Raw genomic sequence first — 19,059 nt, forward strand, 5'->3', positions numbered from 1 at the left:
TCAAACATACCGTAATAGATGGATAGGTATTGGACGTGGTGAAGATCATGTTGAGTGGCCTCCACGATCCCCAGATCTCACGAGCCCAGATTTTTATTTATGGGGCTTTTTGAAAAACAGCGTGTATGCGGACGCCCCTACTACTAGAGAAAATATGATGCAAAGAATCATTAATACTTGCAGAGGCATACCAAGGCATGTGCTTCTGTCGACTGTTGGAAGCTTTGAGCGAAGAATTCAACTATGTATTAGACATCATGGAGGGATTTTTGAACACTTAATTAGGTAAAGCTTAAACTCTATTTATAAAGTGATTTTTTCATGGTCTTGCCTTCATCTGCCGGTGTCTTCACGTCTTGCCTTCATCGGCCGGGCTATGATTCTTGCCTTAATCGGCCGGTGTCTTCACGTCTTGCCTTCATCGGCCGGGCTATGATTCTTGCCTTAATCGGCCGGTGTCTTCACGTCTTGCCTTCATCGGCCGGATCAAAATGGGACCTGAAAATCCACCCTGCTACGTCCTCGTCGTGGGTCCTGGACATCAAGTTTTATAATGATGACAAAACGCAGGAAATGGTACGCTAAATGATTAAAATCTTTTCTTCTATTTTAAATTTACTACTTCGTTTAAAGTGCAACATTTTACACGCTTTCAGGATCCGGAGTCGAAAAAGTGGGTGCTGTTTGAAAAAAAATAATTTGACCTTGAAATGACCTTGTAGGACTGGCTCAAATTCGAGGTCACAATTCTCCCCCCCCCCCCCTATACAACAACTTTGGTCTCTACCACTTTTTTTTAATTTGGCGTTGCTAGAGGAATTACGTAGGCGGGGTTTCATTCTGGCTGCATGACCTTGCGATGACCTTCAGTGCCGCAACCGAACATACCATTCTGAACGTAAAATTTACCGCTCTTTCCATTCCCGCAATAAAAGAATGGGATTCCTATTTAAAAATCCAAAGTTGACCTTCAAATGACCTTGAAAAACGCGTTCAAAGTCAAATCCAAGGTCACCATCGGGTTATCCCCTCGATATCCTATAACTTTGGTTTCTACCATTTTTTCGATTGTGGCTGTCCCTGACGAGTTATGAGCGGTGCCCGTTTAAATTGGGTCACCCTGTATATATATATATATATATATATATATATATATATATATATATATATATATATATATATATATATATATATATATATATATATATATATATATATACATATATATATATATATATGGGACGTTTCACGTCAACCGGACCATCAGTGCACCCAAAATTTGGGTTAACCTAACAAGACGTTTGAGGTCTCAAAATGATCGTCTGGTCAAGGGCTTTTGAAAAAGTTCTGGCCTTTTCAAAAATCCAATGTGGCGCATAAAATATGGAGCATGAAACCCACGTTTTCATAGCACATTCAACAAAAACAATAGTAAAAATGTTCTAATTTGTGAAATATCCCACCAAAAAGCACGTACAACTCATGATAGGACATATTATTGACAATGCTGACGGAATTCCAAAATCAAAAATGGTGGACATTATACCTCCACCAAACCCATTTTACCGCAATAAATGATTTTTGATCAGTTTAAAGTATTGATATGGGGGTTTTCAGGGTCACCGAATCTTATTTTAACCTCGACATTTCAAAATTCGAAATGGTGGATCCTAAATGGCGGACATTATACCACCACCAAATCAATTTTACCGCAAGAAATGATTTTAGATCACTTTAAAGTATCTATAGGAGGGTTTAAGGGGCCGTTGAATCTTATTTTAACCTCGAAATTTCAAAATTCAATATGGCCAATATAAACTGGCGGATATTTGTCATAACCCACCCGCAGGCTTTCTCGCGAAAAGCCCCTGCTAACGCGCAACCCGCCGAACACGCCACGCACGCTGCAGCGCGGTAAAATGGCGGACATTATACCGCCACTAAACCAATTTTACCGCAACAAATGATTTTAGATCAATTTAAAGTATCGATATGGGGGTTTGTGAGGTAAATGGTTATAAATGTATTATCAGAATCAGTATTTGTGCACATAAATCTTATATTTTTCCGATATATTAGATTTAGAATTATCTGTCTGCGGTTTTTGCACTTACATTTTTCTATTGGTCTGTGTATATGTATATGCCTGCGTGGATGAAAAAAAAAATATTATTTAGCCAAATGAATCAATCTTTAATGACATTTTGTGCACTCTTATCAATTCTGGCTCCTCGTTCGTGGAGTTTTTACTGGTGATAAATGGCTTTCGCCGATATCATAAATTACTCTGTTCCTAGGTTCATTGGCATTTGAGTAATGCATGACTTTCAACGTTTCATTATTTTCTGGGATAAATCCATGCCCCATTTGTATGTTTGTGACAGGTGGACAGTTTTTAAATCTCTTTGTTAGGAATTGACGAGTTTGTTCGTGATCTTTTTTGGTGTATAAGAAAAATTTTATATTGAATGATCGCCCATTAGCCCATGAATAAAGAGCTTTAATATCTAGAATTGCTTTATTTTTTGCAGCTTGTAAGCTCGCTCTTGTAGCTTCTCTCTTTACTATCGCTCCAACTCCATCGCAACTACCTTTTGCGTGTGCTGTTGCAAAACAGTACCATTCAGCATCAACACCAAAATCTCTCTTATGACTCATTAGACTACTCATTTGATAACGATTTTTAAAATGCTGTTTAGCACCATCAGTAGCATATATTACCTTTTTTACTGTGGGACAAACCTTGCGAATTTCAGATATAAGCTTTTGCTGCATTATATATACTGCAGTGGCATCATGAGTAGTACAGTTGGACATAGATACTGTACTGAAATGCTTTAGCTTGCCTTCAGATTTATAATAAACAACAGCAGGAAAAATCGTACTTTGATCATTATTAAAATGAAATGCCTGTGCAGCATCTTGGGCTGTAAAAGCATAGTTCTCAGCAAAATCCCATTGAGCAAGAACCTCTGCATCTGAAAGATTATTTTTCTTCCCAGAAATAAACTTTGATTGTTCCTTAGCGATGAAGTGATGAGGTATCAACTTTTCTAGGCTAGAACATAAAGTTTCAATAAATTCTTGCGATGTTAGGCATTGTTTTATCAAAGTGTATCTATCGGTTGATTTCCACGTGCTGAAGATGACTTGATCAATATTGTGTTCATCCATAATGTTCTCAACGTAATTAGAAAACTTTTGAATGCCCGGACAAAATTTGCATTCATTCAAATAACAACTTGGTTTGCGATCCTCACATAGAACGAAATTCAAACAATCTTTATAATTCTTCAGAATATTGTTTGAGATTTTTTCTATATTTACTGCGTCAATCATCGCCTTGAAATTTTTGTGTATCGTACATACACATACACTGTGTGTACCAGAGGATCCTGCAAAGACACAACATTTTGGTCTCAGTTCCGCAAACTTGGTAAGCCCAATCGGATGTTCAGGAAACTGTTCTTTAAATTGATTATGAAGGTTCTTAATATCAGTAAGTAATAATCTTTTCTGCACTTTTATTTTTTCACCATATAATTTAATACTGACGGTATCTTTCTTATTTGGCATAATTCTGCTGTTAAGATCATTTTCGTAAAAATCTTCAACTTTCTGAGTATTTTCTGCAGGTAATGTTTTTCCACATTTTGCAACAGGCGAAGCCAAAACTCCATCTGATTCTCTTAACTGTTTTGCTTTGTGAGCCATTCTGTGAGACACACCAAATTGGTTCATAATTTTACGTATTGCCCAGTGTTCGGGCAAAATAGTAAGAATACTGACACGTAATGGATCGTTCTCCGGCAGGGATTGGAATTTGTTTTTAAGTCCAGTTAAAATATCTGTAAGATCATCTTGCATAGGTGCATCCGTGTTTGAAACCGAAGGTGAGTCAGTCTCTGATTCAAAATTAACACTCATACTGACGTTTGGAGATGACAAATCATGTAGTTTGTAAAAGGATTTTCTACATGTATCACAAATCAGTGAAGATGTTGGATAATCAGGATAGACATCTTGAAATTCTTTGGAGATCTACCTAAAAGATTTGCTGTGTCCTCTATTAATATCAAATGGATTAACGCATCTATCGATACGATATTTTTTCGCAGGAGAAGACATTGTTGTAGGATATGAGAAAGCACAACCAAAACAAAAAAAAATGTTAGAAATAACAAAATTACGGCTAGTACAGTTGAACAAGGAGTTGCCCATAAAGTAAGACTTACTCAACAACTGCCTTAAAAAGGATGTTGAAGAAGAAGTTGCCAATGTATCTATTAATGTACCTATTAACTATCCTAAAAAGGACTGTTGGAGAGAAAGTCGCCTATGAATAAAGCCGCTGATGGACTTGCTTACCAACTATCCTGAAAAAGACTGTTGGAGAAAAAGTCGCCGATGAAGAAAGCATTCCTTGAAGAAAATATTCCTTTCTATGGGTTGCTAAACGTGAGAAGGGGTTGGGGGTGTAGGTAAAAAAGAGGGATGAAATAAATCACTTTAAAGCAATAAATTCCTTTGCCACAAAACAGTTTTATTTGCTGAAGTCTTTGCAGAAGTTGTCATTGGACACGAGCCGTGTACTTGCAGCATTAGGCTGTTGGAAGAGGGGCGAGGTACAGCGCTGGACCCGGCCACCTTATGTGCCCTCCGCGACGCTACTTCACTTGTGGGTAATGCGCAGCCGCCTAGCGGCGCGCCGCGGTACTTGCGCCGCGGTGATAAGCGCTGCAGCGTGCGTGGCGTGTTCGGCGGGTTGCGCGTTAGCAGGGGCTTTTCGCGAGAGAGCCTGCGGATGGGTTATGACAAATATCCGCCAGTTTATATTCGCCATATTGAATTTTGAAATTTCGAGGTTAAAATAAGATTCAGCGGTCCGATACTTTAAACTGATTTAAAATCGTTCATTGTGGTAAAATAGTTTTGGTGGTTGTATAATGTCCGCCATTTTGGATCGGCCATTTTGAATTTAAAAATTTCGAGGTTAAAATAAGGTGACGTGGCCCCAAAAACCCTCCTATCGATACTTTAAAGTGATCTAAAATCATTTCTTGCGGTAAAATTGGTTTGGTGGTGGTATAATGTCCGCCATTTTGGATCCACCATTTCGAATTTTGAAATGTCGAGGTTACAATAAGATTCAGTGACCCTGAAAACCCCCATATCGATACTTTAAACTGATCAAAAATCATTTGTTGCGGTAAAATGGGTTTGGTGGTGGTATAATATCCACCATTTTGATTCCGCCATTTTTGATTTTGGAATTCCGTCAGCATTGTCAAAATAATATGTCCTATCATGAGTTGTACATGCTTTTTGGTGGGATATTTCACAAATTAGAGCATTTTTACTATTGTTTTTGTTGAATGTGCTATGAAAACGTGGGTTTCAGGCTCCATATTTTATGCGCCACATTGGATTTTTGAAAAGGCCAGAACTTTTTCAAAAGCTCTTGACCAGACGATCATTTTGAGACCTCAAACGTCTCGTTAGGTTAACCCAAATTTTGGGCGCACTGATGGTCCGGTTGACGTGAAACGTCCCATATATATATATATATATATATATATATATATATATATATATATATATATATATATATAATGTGAAAAAATGGTGGCAGCGTTCGTATTCTATTATAAAAAACAGAGGGGTCTGCAAGCTTTTGGACAATAAACCATTTAAAACTTATATATTACATTATGTATCAAAAACCGCCTTATACATTAGCAGGCAGATTGTACTGTATATTAAAACAATATTTTATGTATTAGACGTATAAATTTAGTTGGAGGAAGCTTCTGACTTATATCATGTTTTATTATGCCTAACTATGATTTTAAACAAAAATATTGATAAAAACTATCTTTGATATAATACACGAGTGTGTCATTCACAAAATGCTCAAATCAAATCAAAAATTGTTAGGGCCGTTAAGTTAGCCGCAACAAGTGTTAGGACCGTGAAGTTGGCTGCACAGCTATACACAGATGGATATTACTTTCTTAATGGTTTTCTGCATGCTCGCTCATATGTAGTTTTTAGTGTCTAGGTGTAAAAGTAATTCGAAGTCGGTGTTTAAGAGTACGGGGTGGCCGATGACGAGGTCTAGGTGGTGCGCATTGTAATTTTTTATGTCTAGATGAATACATATATACAATATATACATATATACAATACTCAAATACATCATTCGAGAGCGCTGTATAGGTGTACGGGGTGGCTAATGAGGAAATCTAGATGGTGCGCTTCGTAGTTTTTTGTGTCTAGGTGTAGAAATAATTTGAAGACGGTGTCTAAATGTATAGTGTGACCGATCACAAAGTCTAGGTGGTGCGATCCATCGTTTTTTATTTCTAGGTACATACATCATACGTGGACGGCGTCTAGGTGTACAGCGTGGCCGATGACGAAGTCTAGGTAGTTCGCACTTGGTTTTGGCGTCTAGGTGTAGAAATCATTCAAGGGTAGTGTATCAGAACAATCAGTGATTTCATCTTAGTAATACAAATGTTACAATAAAACCACAGTCAAAAGGTGCTAAAGATGGTTATACTTTATTTTTAGGAAAAATATGAAATACCTAAACAAATTTACTAAAAACTCACAAGATACTTACTACCTAATTTGACATGACCGTTTCATTTTGTTAATTGATGAACAACTAAAATGTTTTCTTTATGTATTAAAACGTCATAAAAACACCGTAAGTACAATGAAACGGTCATGGCAAGTATCTTGAGAGTTATTCTTAATTGATCAGTATATAATTCAACTTCAAGTTAAGTAAGCCCTTTATTGACAAAGAAAAATGTTGTTGCTTTATTATTATTAAATATAATCAACTTGACTTTGGTTGATTGATCTCAGTTCTTTTTTATCTGTTATTTCGTTGCGGAATATATGAAACTCGCCTAACCTTTTACTTTTTTAAAAGTTAATTCTCTTTTTTATGTTATTAGAGGCGTGTTTTTAAAAAAGTTAAGAAAAATGTGTAGAAATCCGAAGATAGCTTGTTTTGATTGGGAACAAACTAGTGAACGTAGAAGACAGCAATTATAAAATGAAGAAAACTGTTTTGAACTATGAAAAAACTGTTGTCTTCACTTATTAATAGTTATTGTCTGTTGTATTCATTTTTTTATTTATTTTCCAAATTGTAAAATTTTACACCTGAAAAAAAAATCTAACTGAAGTATCTAGCTAACTAAATAAAACCGAAGACAACAAAAGATTACTATTATCTGTGTGTCAATCCCGACATTCTTCTGCTATCATCTGCAGTTCATAACGTTTTTTTTTCAATTGTTTTTATTTTTCTTTTTCTTTAGGGATTGAAAATGTCTTTATCATTAAATATAAAAGTAAATATCGTACTATGTATTACATTTTAGTACAGAATATAAATGTTATGATTGTTATAATCTCACAATTTAGATCATTTTATAAATGTAAATAAAAAAAATGTTTAATTAATATAATTTTTTTGTTAGATTTGGTTAATACGGTGATCAAATAATAACAAAGAGTTTAAAAACATTGTTTAATATTCAAAATGTATTTCTATTTTATTCTATAATTTTAAAGTCGGTCCTGTGTACTAGTAGCTATAACTCTTTTATAGAATGTTGGCTGTATTGAATATATTCATTTATACTCGACGGTAATTAATTCTTATGAAATGCTTTTGAAGTCGTGCTTTTGATTAGTTAAAATTTATCAATCTGACAATCTTATTAAAGCATTTCATAAAAGTTTTACAAGAATTAACTACCATCGAGTGTACATCTAATTAACAGTATATTTAATAATGACACGTCAAATAATCAAGGGGATGTCGGCGCAAATGCTTTGCAAATTCACTACGGAGTATTTTGTATCCTCAAACTTCTAGAAAAACAGAAAGTCTGATCGAATTTCTGTTCGTATTTCCAAGATTTTAGAAAAACAAAAAGTCCGATCGGAAATTTTTTTTAGTAGAACGATTCATTTGGGGTTTTTCATTTGCAAAGTTTATTCAAAAAGTTTTATGTAATAGAAAAACAGTGTTTTTTGGCACGACATCCCCTTAAATATCATCACAATTAATTTGTAAATCGCGAGCGAAGCGAGCATTTTTTGCTAGTGTCTATTAACCTGTGAAAGATGACGTTTGTGTATTTTAGCAACATGAAGCCTGTAGTATTGATTTCTATTTAAAATGTAGTTTTAACGATGCTAAGTCTGTATAACGAAGCTATAGACAAGAGGAAGAAAACGCTATGACTCCCGCAGAGTGGTTTGTTAACAATCTTATGCAGATTGCTACCGAGTTGGAAAAACTTTATAGTACACCTGAACCTATGAAACTTACTGCTAAAGAGTATCAAGAATTTAAAGCTGCCAGAATTTGTCATATTTGTAGAAAGTTCTTTTTGCCAACGATATAACTGTAAGACACTATTGTCACCTTACAGGACGCTACAGAGGAGCAGCACATGAAAGTCGCAATATAAATCTCAAAGATGCTAGATTCATACAAGTTATCTTACATAATCTTACTGGTTATGACTCGCACTTTATTGTAAAAGAACTCGCAACTGTTGACAACTTCAAGGGACTTTTACAAAATATATCGATAGTAGTGATAGAAACTTTCGATATATAGACTCCTTTAGATTCATGCTTTTGTCTTTGGAGAAATTAGCATCTTAAGTAGAGAAGCTTAGCATCACTAGTTCAGTGTTTGAAAATGATGATGGCTATACAGCTGATCAAATTGAACTATTGTTGAGAAAAGGAGTTTTCCCCTATACGATTATGTAAGCTTTTTTGATAAGCTGAAAGAAGAGAAGCTACCATATAAAGATGATTTTTACAGTGAATAGTATGAGTGTGATCTCAGTGATGCTGATTACGAACACGCAAAAACAGCGTGGTCTGCCTTAAATGTAAAAACTCTTGGTCAATATGCAGATATTTATCTCAAAATAGATGTGCTTCTTCTAGCTGATGTGTTTAAAAATTTCTGCTCAACGTGTATGAAAGCCTATAGCTTAGACCCTGCACATTATTACACAACACCTGGATTGACCTGGGGATGCTATGTTAAAATATACTGGTATCAATCTTGAATTGTTAACAGATGTAGATATGTTGATGTTTATTGAGAAGGGCATAAGAGGTCGAGTGAGCCAGTGTTCGAACCGTTATGCATAAGCGAATAATTAATATATGCTTGAAGGTTATACCCTAAAGAAGAGAAAAAATATTTAATGTACTTTGACGCCAACAATATGTATGGATGGGCGATGACACAATTTTTGCCAGAAGGTGGATTTACATGGGTTGAAAATCTTGACGAATCTAATTTTTTTTTATGTACCTGATGATCAGTATTTTGGCTACATTCTAGAAATTGATTTGGATTATCCTGAAAATATTCATGATGATCACAAAGATCTTCCGCTCTGTCCTGAACACATGGCGCCTCCTACTTCAAAACAGAAAAAATTATTAACTACGCTTTATAACAAAGAGCGCTATGTAGTTCATTATCGTGCTCTCAAACAAGCTCTGAAGCATGGTCTTATTTTAAGGAAAATTCACAGAGCACTCAAATGAAAACATAGTTTCTCGTTAAAGCCCTACGTTTTTCTCAATACAGAGAAGAGAAAACAAGTTATAAATGAATGTGAGAAACTATTTTTCAAACTTCTGATTAATGCCGTCTATGGTAAGACAATGGAAAATGAACGAAAACGTGTAGATGTTAAGTTAGTGTCTAAATGGAATAGACGATATGGAGCAGAGACATTAATTGAAAGGTCTAATTTTCTTAGCAGATCAATCTTTGCTGAAGATCTTGTTGCTGTACAACTAGCCCGTACAGAAATAATAATAAGGAAACCGATATATGTGGGACTCTGTGTACTTGATATTTCTAAAACATTCATTTATGATGTCCACTACGGCTATATGAAGGCAAGAGTTGGAGTAAGTGCAAGCTATTGTATACTGGTACTAACACTTTAATATATGAGGTTCAGGATGTTAACATGTATGATATTATAAAACAAGATATTGATAAATTCGATACGTCTGATTATCCTGAGAATAATGAATTTGGAATACCACTCAAGAATAAGAAAGTTATCAGTTTTATGCAAGATGAATGCAACGGTCATGTAATGACAGAATTCATCGGTCTTCGTAGTGAAATATACAGCATTCTCATTTAAAATAGTGAACCCATCAAGAAGGCAAAAGGTGTAAAATCTAGAGTTGTTGAAAATAGCATCACTCGAGAATTATCGCAAATGTTTGTTCAATGAAAACATAATAAGGCATGAACAGAATAATATACGTTCTAGATTACATGTTGTTCGCGCTGAGAAGGAAAAGAAAGTAGCTGTTAGTCCTTAGAAAATTAAAAGATTAAGGTATGAATATATGAATAAAATCAAGTTTAATTTATGTAGTGAAAAGGGAATAATAGTAGAACCATGTCCACCGCATGTACACGAGCTGAACGGGACAGCTGAGCGCTATAATAGGACAATAATGAACTCAGCAAGATGATTACTTAATGATTCGAAATTAAATATTAAGTATTGGCCAGAAATTATAAAAGCCGCAGCGTATTTAAAAAATAGAACAATAACAAATACAAGTCAGAATAAAACTCCGTTTGAAATTTTTTTTGGGAAAAAGCCGAACATTAGTAATCTGAAATTATAGGAGAATAAAGTATTTGTTAGAGTTCCAGAAATAAAAAGACAATCAAAATGGGATAGAAAAGCTGACATAGGTATACTCGTAGGCTATGAAAGGGTTGAATACAGAGTTTTGGTAAATGGAAAAATAATAGTTTCACGACATGTAGACTTTATCGAAAATGAAAATTTAATTGGATTTAAAGGTGAGGACGAGAGTGATAATGAATCCGACATTAGTATAAATAAAAACTCTGAATCAAACGAAATCGAAGAAAATGTTGTAAATGAAAATAAGAAAGAGAGAAAACCAAGTAATAAATCAGATAAAAAAAATTGATGATCAAGAAATTGAACTGCGAAGGTTAGAACGCGAAAAAAAGAAACCGGATAGATATGGTCAACCCATCTACCCAAAATAAAAATAAAACTTGGCAATTCGTAGAAAAGCCGAAACATAAGAAAATTTTAGATTTAATATGGGTTTTTACAAATAAATCTGATTATCATAAAAAGAGAGATTAGTTGTACGAGGTTTTCAACAAAGAGAAGTACTGGAAGACTTGTATTCTCCAGTAGCTAAAATTCAAACATTGAAGTTACTATTGTCATATTGTTGTGAAAACGGTATAATGATTATACAGATGGATGTTGAAACCGCATTCCTGAATGGGAAAATAAAATCAGAAGTATTTGTAAAACAACCTTCAGGTTACAGTGATAAAACCGAAAAAGGATATAAACTTGAAAAAGCGTTGTATGGACTGCGAGAAAGCCTGAGAGCTTGGTATGAATGTTTCGACAAATATATGCAAAAATTAGAATTTAAAAGAAGTGTAAGCGATTATTGTTTGTACACAAAATGTGAGAATAGCGAAACAATTTACTTAATTCTACACGTTGATGATCTATTGATTTACGGAAAAACAATGCGAAAAATTAATGAGATTAAAACCAAATTGTCACAAAAATTTTTAATGAAAGACTTAGGCGACGTAAAGACATATTTAGGAATAAATATTAATTATGATTATAAAAATTGTAAGATGAAAATGGACCAAAGTAATTATATAGAGTCATTAGGTAGACAATATAATATTGAACATAGTAAACTATTTAAAACTCCGATAGAACAAAATTTAAGTCTAGATTCCGCACAAACAGCATCAAGTGATATAAAATATAGAAATCTCATAGGAGCATTATTATACATATATCATGTATATAAGCTCTGGAACAAGACTAGATGTTAGCTATAGTGTAAATCATTTAAGTCAATTTCAAAATGGCTACAATGAAACTCATTATAAATATGCGTTGAGAGTTCTAAAGTATTTGTATTTGACTATAGACTTAAAGTTAACTTATAAAAAGAATAAAAATGCTGAAATCATGGACAGTTTTGTTGATGCTGATTGGACAGGAGATAAATCCGATAGAAAATCCACGACAGGTTTTATCATAAGAATATATGGAAATGTTATATATCGGAAAGTCCGAAAACAGGGCAATGTGACAAAGTCGTCAACAGCCGCTGAGTACGTAGCTTTATCAAAAGCTGTAAGTGAAATCAAAGTTGTTAAAAATTTGCTAAAAGACTTTAGTATAAATTTAGAGAAACCAATAAAAATAACTCAGGAGCCATAGCAATAGCAAAGTTTGGTAACATGACGAAAAACTCGAAGTACATTGAAGTACATTATCATTTTGTAAATGAGTGCTACGAAAATAAAGAAATCGAAATTGTAAAAGTAGACTCAGAAAATAATATTGCTGATATTTTAACAAAGGCTCTGGATAGAAATAAATTCGAAAATTTTAGAATGAATTTAAAAATTGTTTAAAGTTTAAGTAGCATAAAAATTAAAGAGGTGTGTTGAGATGTAATTTATATGCTAGTATCCGTACACACTATATAGAGTATGTGAGTAAGCACGCGTGCGCGACTATAGTAAGCAGGATAGACTAGCGCGCGGTAGCGCTAACTATAGGTATAGAGCCAGAGCGTGGGTATAGAGTAGAGAAGCAGTTTGAACGCAGAGAGCGTAAGGTGGCTATGTAGTGAGCCCGAGCACATGTTGTGCGTATCCAACGATATAAGTGTAATCTCCAACAATGAGTATGAAATAAAGGTACAACACTAACCCGAAGGGTCCACTGGAATAATGGGTGATATTATTTATTGCACCAAACCCCTCATTTATTAACAGAACAGTCTAATCAATAAACTCCCGTTTAAACTTTATTTGCCTGGGTATCAATATTGCGGTCCAGGTACGAAACTAGCTAAACGCTTAGCTCGCGGTGATTCAGGAGTTAATCCTCTCGATAAAGCCTGTAAAGAGCACGACATAGCTTCTTCGCAGAATCGTAAAAACATGGAAGCTAGAAATATAGCTGACGAAGTTTTAGCCGATCAAGCATGGCAGACAGTTCTCGCAAAAGACGCAGGAATTGGTGAAAAAGTCGCAGTATACTCCGTATTGAACGCTATGAAGTTAAAGTTGAAACTCGAATTGGGTGTGAAGTCGCGAAAAAGAGCTAAGAGCTAAGATCGTCCACGAAGCTGAATAAAATTGTTAAGGCTGCATCAAATTCAATGGTCTTGAGCACAGATTTTGGCAAAGTCATTCTTTCAGCTTTGAAGTGAGCTTGTGATGCTGTCAAAAAAGCTGGAGGTAAACAAAATATTATCATACTACGTGTGTTACCAGTACCATCGAATGTAGGTGGATTTTTACCATTTCTCGTACCGATTTTCACTGGTCTAAGTGCAGCTGGTGCAGTTGCGGATGGTGCTGCGGGAATAGCAAAAGCAGTTAACAAAGCTAACGCAGCTAAACTATAGTTAGAGGTGAGTCGACGACATAATGAGAAGATGGAGGATTTTGCTCTGGGTAGGTCTTCGTCTCACGCCTCATCATCGAGGAAGCGTATTCAGGAAAAAAATCCTTAATGTGAGATTTCCTTATAGAGCACTTACTGATACTGACATTATAAAGCACACTAAGATATTAAAAATTTCTAACTTCCGTGGAGTGTTTATGAGAAATGCGTTACCCGCCGATAGACCGCATCGTAATACATTAGCTGTTGTAAATCTAGACGATGCTGATGGACCGGGAACTCATTGTTTAGCGTATCGTATGCTTGGAAATGATGTAATTTAATTTGATAGTTTTGGAGACTTTCAGTCGCTATTAGATCTGTTGTTATACTTGGGAGTTGACAGAGTCAAGTACAACCATGAAAGATATTAAGATTATAATACCTTCAATTGTGGCCATCTTTGTCTCAAATTCCTGTCCAACAGGCTGTATATAAAGGGGAAATAGAGGAGGATTCAGTTATTATCCTACACGCTGTCATGGAGATCTCATTAACCTTGAGTATTTGCATAAAAATTACGTTCTTGGCTTAATCCAGCCCTTAACCTTTCATTTTATACCCAATATCGATACAGACGCTAATAAGTTGTATGTTGGTAAAGAAGTGATTGTGTTACCTACAGGAAGTTACGAAATCAAGGATATAGATACTTACCTTCGAGAACTATTGCACACAAAGGTATTTCATTCAGCTTGCAACCAAACAATAATAGACTTCGCAGTATAATCAAGTGTAGTCGTGATATCGATTTTCGTCCACGTGATTCGATCGGCTCACTACTCGATTTCATACAGCGACTACTTCTAGCCATTTTAACTCATAGTTCAGACTTATCTGAAACTATTCTCAAAGTGAACGCTCTTCGAGTCGAGTGTAATATTACTTCAGGAGCCTATATGAATGGTCAACTTGTTCACAGCATACACGAGTTCTTCCCTGCAGTACCACCGGAATATAAGATCATTGAAGTGCCGTCGCAAGTCATTTATCTTAAGTTAACATCGTTCAACAACAGTGATGAAATTCGCATCGCTATTCAACATCAAGACTTGTACGTTCTACCCTCGCGTAGTATGATACACATTTGTGGTAGACTGAACAAGTCAGATAAAGCTGTATTAGCTCACACGACTCTGGTGAACAACACTTTATGCCACATTTTGGTATCTAACAAATTTTGTTATCTAAAAAATATCAATTAAACATTGCTAGCAACAAAATTTGTTGCTAGCAGTATTTGATTTATATTTTTTAGCAATGTCTCTCGATAGGTCCGAGGGGGCATGTTTAAGGTACATTTTAAGCCCGGATAGAGTAAAGAAGACAGTCCGGATCTTTCAAAAAGCCGTGGCAAGTGACTAAAAACACTTATTTATATAGTGAAATGTCATGAATTTTGGTCAATGATTTTACAAGGTATATACATGTTTTTTTTTTCGATAAAAATGGTGTATATTTTATATATTTTTAATAGAATTTTTTTTCAAATTACATCAAATCAAAAATTTTTTGGTAAGAAGAATATCTTTTTGTTTTTTTGCAGGATTTAACCCAGGCTTGACCCCTTAATCAATCATGCACCTCTCTACGTCATTGATTCTTCGTAACAAAGTGAGGCATTGAAAAATGCTCCCGTAGTCGTTCGTCTAGAGTTTGAATCACGAGACAATTTCCCAGCAAACACGTCGGCTCACTGTCTAATTCTTCACGACCGCATAGTCCAGTACAATCCTGTCAGCGGTGATGTGAAAAAACTTGTATAGATAGTGATGAAAGGGTGGGGGATCAGGCTATAAAACACTGCACTTTACCGTATTAGAAACATTTCTCATCGTGATGGAGTACCCAGTGGATGTCCAAGGCTACAAACAGTCAGGAAATGACTTTATTCTCAAGGAATTAGCCATAGTACCACTCAATCATAATAGCGAACCTCTAGTGCTACTTTTCAAGGAACCCTTTTCTTGGCGACGTCTCACCGATAAGAGCATCTGTACACTGACATACAAAAGATTCTTCGAGAAGCTCTTCGCGATGCTACTAGGATTCTCGTGATGGGTTCCTTGAAGAAAGAATGGCTTCAACGTTTCAAGTTTCACGTTTACGATGTAGCTGAAATAGGCAATCCGCCGCTCAATAATTTAAAGGTGGTGACTGTCTGTACCCATCATGATGGAGAATTGTCTCATATCAACTGTGCTCATCATAACGTCAAGCTTTTGAGAAAAGTCTACGAAAATACTTTTAGCCAGCTAAATGAGGAAAAAATAAACTATTTCTCCATGATATAAGAATGATAATTCGTAAAAATGGAAAAGTATAAGAACACATGGATGTACCTCACAGGTTAGAGCGAAGGTTGGGGCTCTAACCCTCTCTCTCACTAAAGAGAGAAAGAGTATCACATATCCTATCATTTCTACTTCAAACATTAACGAGAATGGGTCAAAATACTAGTACTACTAATTACAAACCTCTTTCCCCTTGTTAAAATGAAGAAAAGAAAAAAAAACATTACAACAGTAGAAATCGTATTCTGAAAAATATTCAACGAATACAAAATCTTCCCCTGAATACAATAAGTATAAAAAAATTTTAATAGCGATCGCGCGCTATCTAAATAAGCATATACGAAGTTGGCACGGGAATAGGGGTGACCTGCAAAGTCTATGGGGGTTCTGGCACAGGAGGGAAGTGCCAGAAGTAATGGGGGTTCTGGCACAGGAGGGGAAAGTGCCAGAAGTAATGGGGATTTTGGCTCAGGGTAGTGAGCCAGAAGTAATGGGGATTCTAGCTCAGAGTGAGCCAGAATCCCCATAGCTTATCTACTCATGCCATAAGAAGCGCCTCTTACTGTATGTTGCTAGACTTTTGGACCTAAATCCGGAATGTTATATATGACGTTATATGCATTAAATATCTTTAAAAATTACAACGAAAATATTCAATAAACGAATAGTATATTATGCAAGAATTTTTTATCGACTTTAGTCCCGTGTTGCATATAGAACTTTATTCACGACTTAATCTTATAGCCACTTTGTACCCTTGAAAAGTGAAACTTAGGTCAATACAAATAAAATTCTCAAAAGTTTCTAAAAAAAATTTTTAATTTTTTCGAAATTTTTAAAATTTTTATGAAAAAATTTTTATTAAAAAAAAAATATAATTTTTTTAAAAAATTAAAAAATTTGTATCCTGCATTTTTGAGAATAAAGTAACCGTATTCCCTCATTTGCGATAATGGAGTTACTTCATTCCCGCGAATGTGGGGCAAAAAAATATGGTAAAAAGCTACTTTAGTCCCTCTTTTCAGGGAATAAAGTGGCTATTATAGTTAAACTGCGAATAAACATTATTGCTATTCTTTCCAATTTTATCATTATCAATGTCTATTTCTTGCTTTTATCTGTAGAGTAGCACTGCAATGTTATCAGTTTTATGTTTCCGTGTCAACATAAAGACATTTACACATAAACAATAATTATATTATTTATATTATTTATATTTTTTAAATATTCTTTATTCTTTTATGACTTATAACGACAAATTTGCATAATACACCTTATACTTTGAGCCATACTTATGCTGACTGTTTGCATAAGTACTAGAGAAATACAAAAACTAGTTAAAATATGCAGACGTCAGCGTAAGCGAATGTCAACATATGTACGATTGCATTTAGGAAATCGTCAGCATAAGTCATGTTACACTGTCACACACACACGCATATATATATATATATATATATATATATATATATATATATATAATTTTAAAAATCACACGTGTGTGCATGCGTGTGTGTGTATGTTTATCAATGTTATAATAAGGTAAACAATTTTACCAGTGCTATTAAGACTCTGAATGTCGTATTATGTAGTGACAAACTATCCTGATTACTTCCTGACGATGTGTTTATAAACCATTCTACATTCTTTGAAGAATTCCATTTTCCAGTTTCTTTGATTCCACTGTATTCTAAACTAAAAATTCCTATTTCAAAGTTACTTCGAAATCCAGCATTATCAAAGCAAATTGGTCCTGTTAGACCTTTTATATCAACCTAATTAAAATTATAAAATAATATTAGTAATTGCAAATGGATTAAGCATGTCTTTATCATTTTACATTAATTTTTTAAATTTATTTAAGCTGCTGTGACGGCCAAGTGCACGTCAAATGTCTAACGGCTAATCATGTACTAAATGTAATAAGATTATTGTTTCAGCAAGCTGCCAACGAGCGCCGAACCGAGCGAGAACGAGAAACGAGGCAAGATAGAGACAGAGAGAGTGAGAGCATAGGTAGCGCGGTTGCCGCCTGGCCGCACAGCGTTGGCGAGATATGACAACGATGTGCCGACGGCCGGGAGAACCGCGACTAGAGTTAGTCTCGCTGCGCTATCCACACGAGTAGCTCGCGCTACTGTATACGCGGATTTGTTGTGAGTCCTGCGAGCATCTCGAGAGCGAACGATATTCGTCCGTGCGTTACCGACGAGTTGCTGCGACGCCCGTCCGAACTGTACATCTCCACGTCCGAGACTGGACCACGTCCGTTGCGTCAAGTACTACTGCCACTACCGAGTTGTAAGTACCTGCACTCTCACTTTCTCACGTCGACAGGGTAATATCTCTCGTCTCTCTTTATCGTTCGTCGAAGTGTGCGGCGTTTGCACCTCCGTGTATAGTCACAATTGAATATACATTTCCTTATCTAAACTTCTCGTGTGTTATTTCCTACGACCCGACCTACGCCGCCTCCGCGGGCTCGTGTAAAAACACGTGCATGATCTGAGTCGGCCGAGCCGTGCCTTCTGCACGCCCGACGTTAATTTACAATAAACAGGACCCTTCTGGCCCTGGTTATAACACGGCAGGAAAGTATTAACCGAGTGTTATACTGCTAAAAAAATCTATTTTTAACGCCTCCTCGAGCGTTCATCTGTAACCTTAAAAAAATGTCCTGAGTTGCAGTGTTACGTGGGTAGCATTCATAATTATAATACACCATAAATCAAAAAGTCAATTTTCGTACGTTTCACATTAATCGAAGCTTAATTTTGACTATTAACCTGAGTATTGCTATTCTAAGCTTATACAATATATTGACAGCAACATAATTTGTTATGCGTGAAGATACGATCTTTTTGTTAATGATAAGGAATTAACAAAACATCAATGCGAAAATACCAGATATAAATAAATTTGTCTTAAACGCCAGTTCTTCAATCCATATAATTCAAAGACAATCTTTCAAATATATATTGTCCGTAACACCAATAGTCATGTTTTATCTTATAAATGAATTGAGTAGATTATACATAGTGCGTCTGTTTCTTGACTGTATACTTATAATAAATAAAGCGGGCTCTTCCTGCTAAAAATATGCGATTGAAATCGATGGATAAAAAATGTATCGATTCCGAGTCTATATATTAATCCTGCGTTTTACATTTGAAAGT

General features: G+C 35.3%; 1 protein-coding gene across 1 annotated transcript in view; it reads right to left on the reverse strand.

Moving 5' to 3' along the window:
* Window positions 1–19,059, reverse strand: part of LOC100115531 (glutamate receptor ionotropic, kainate 2) — a 661,409-nt gene that overhangs the window by 275,895 nt on the left and 366,455 nt on the right. Inside the window, exon 8 of the mRNA XM_031925963.2 lies at window positions 17,440–17,658. Coding sequence (XP_031781823.1) covers window positions 17,440–17,658 — 219 coding nt within the window. The remainder of the gene's footprint in view (window positions 1–17,439; window positions 17,659–19,059) is intronic.

This window comes from Nasonia vitripennis (assembly GCF_009193385.2).
Source record: "Nasonia vitripennis strain AsymCx chromosome 3 unlocalized genomic scaffold, Nvit_psr_1.1 chr3_random0006, whole genome shotgun sequence".
Lineage (NCBI taxonomy): Eukaryota > Metazoa > Arthropoda > Insecta > Hymenoptera > Pteromalidae > Nasonia > Nasonia vitripennis.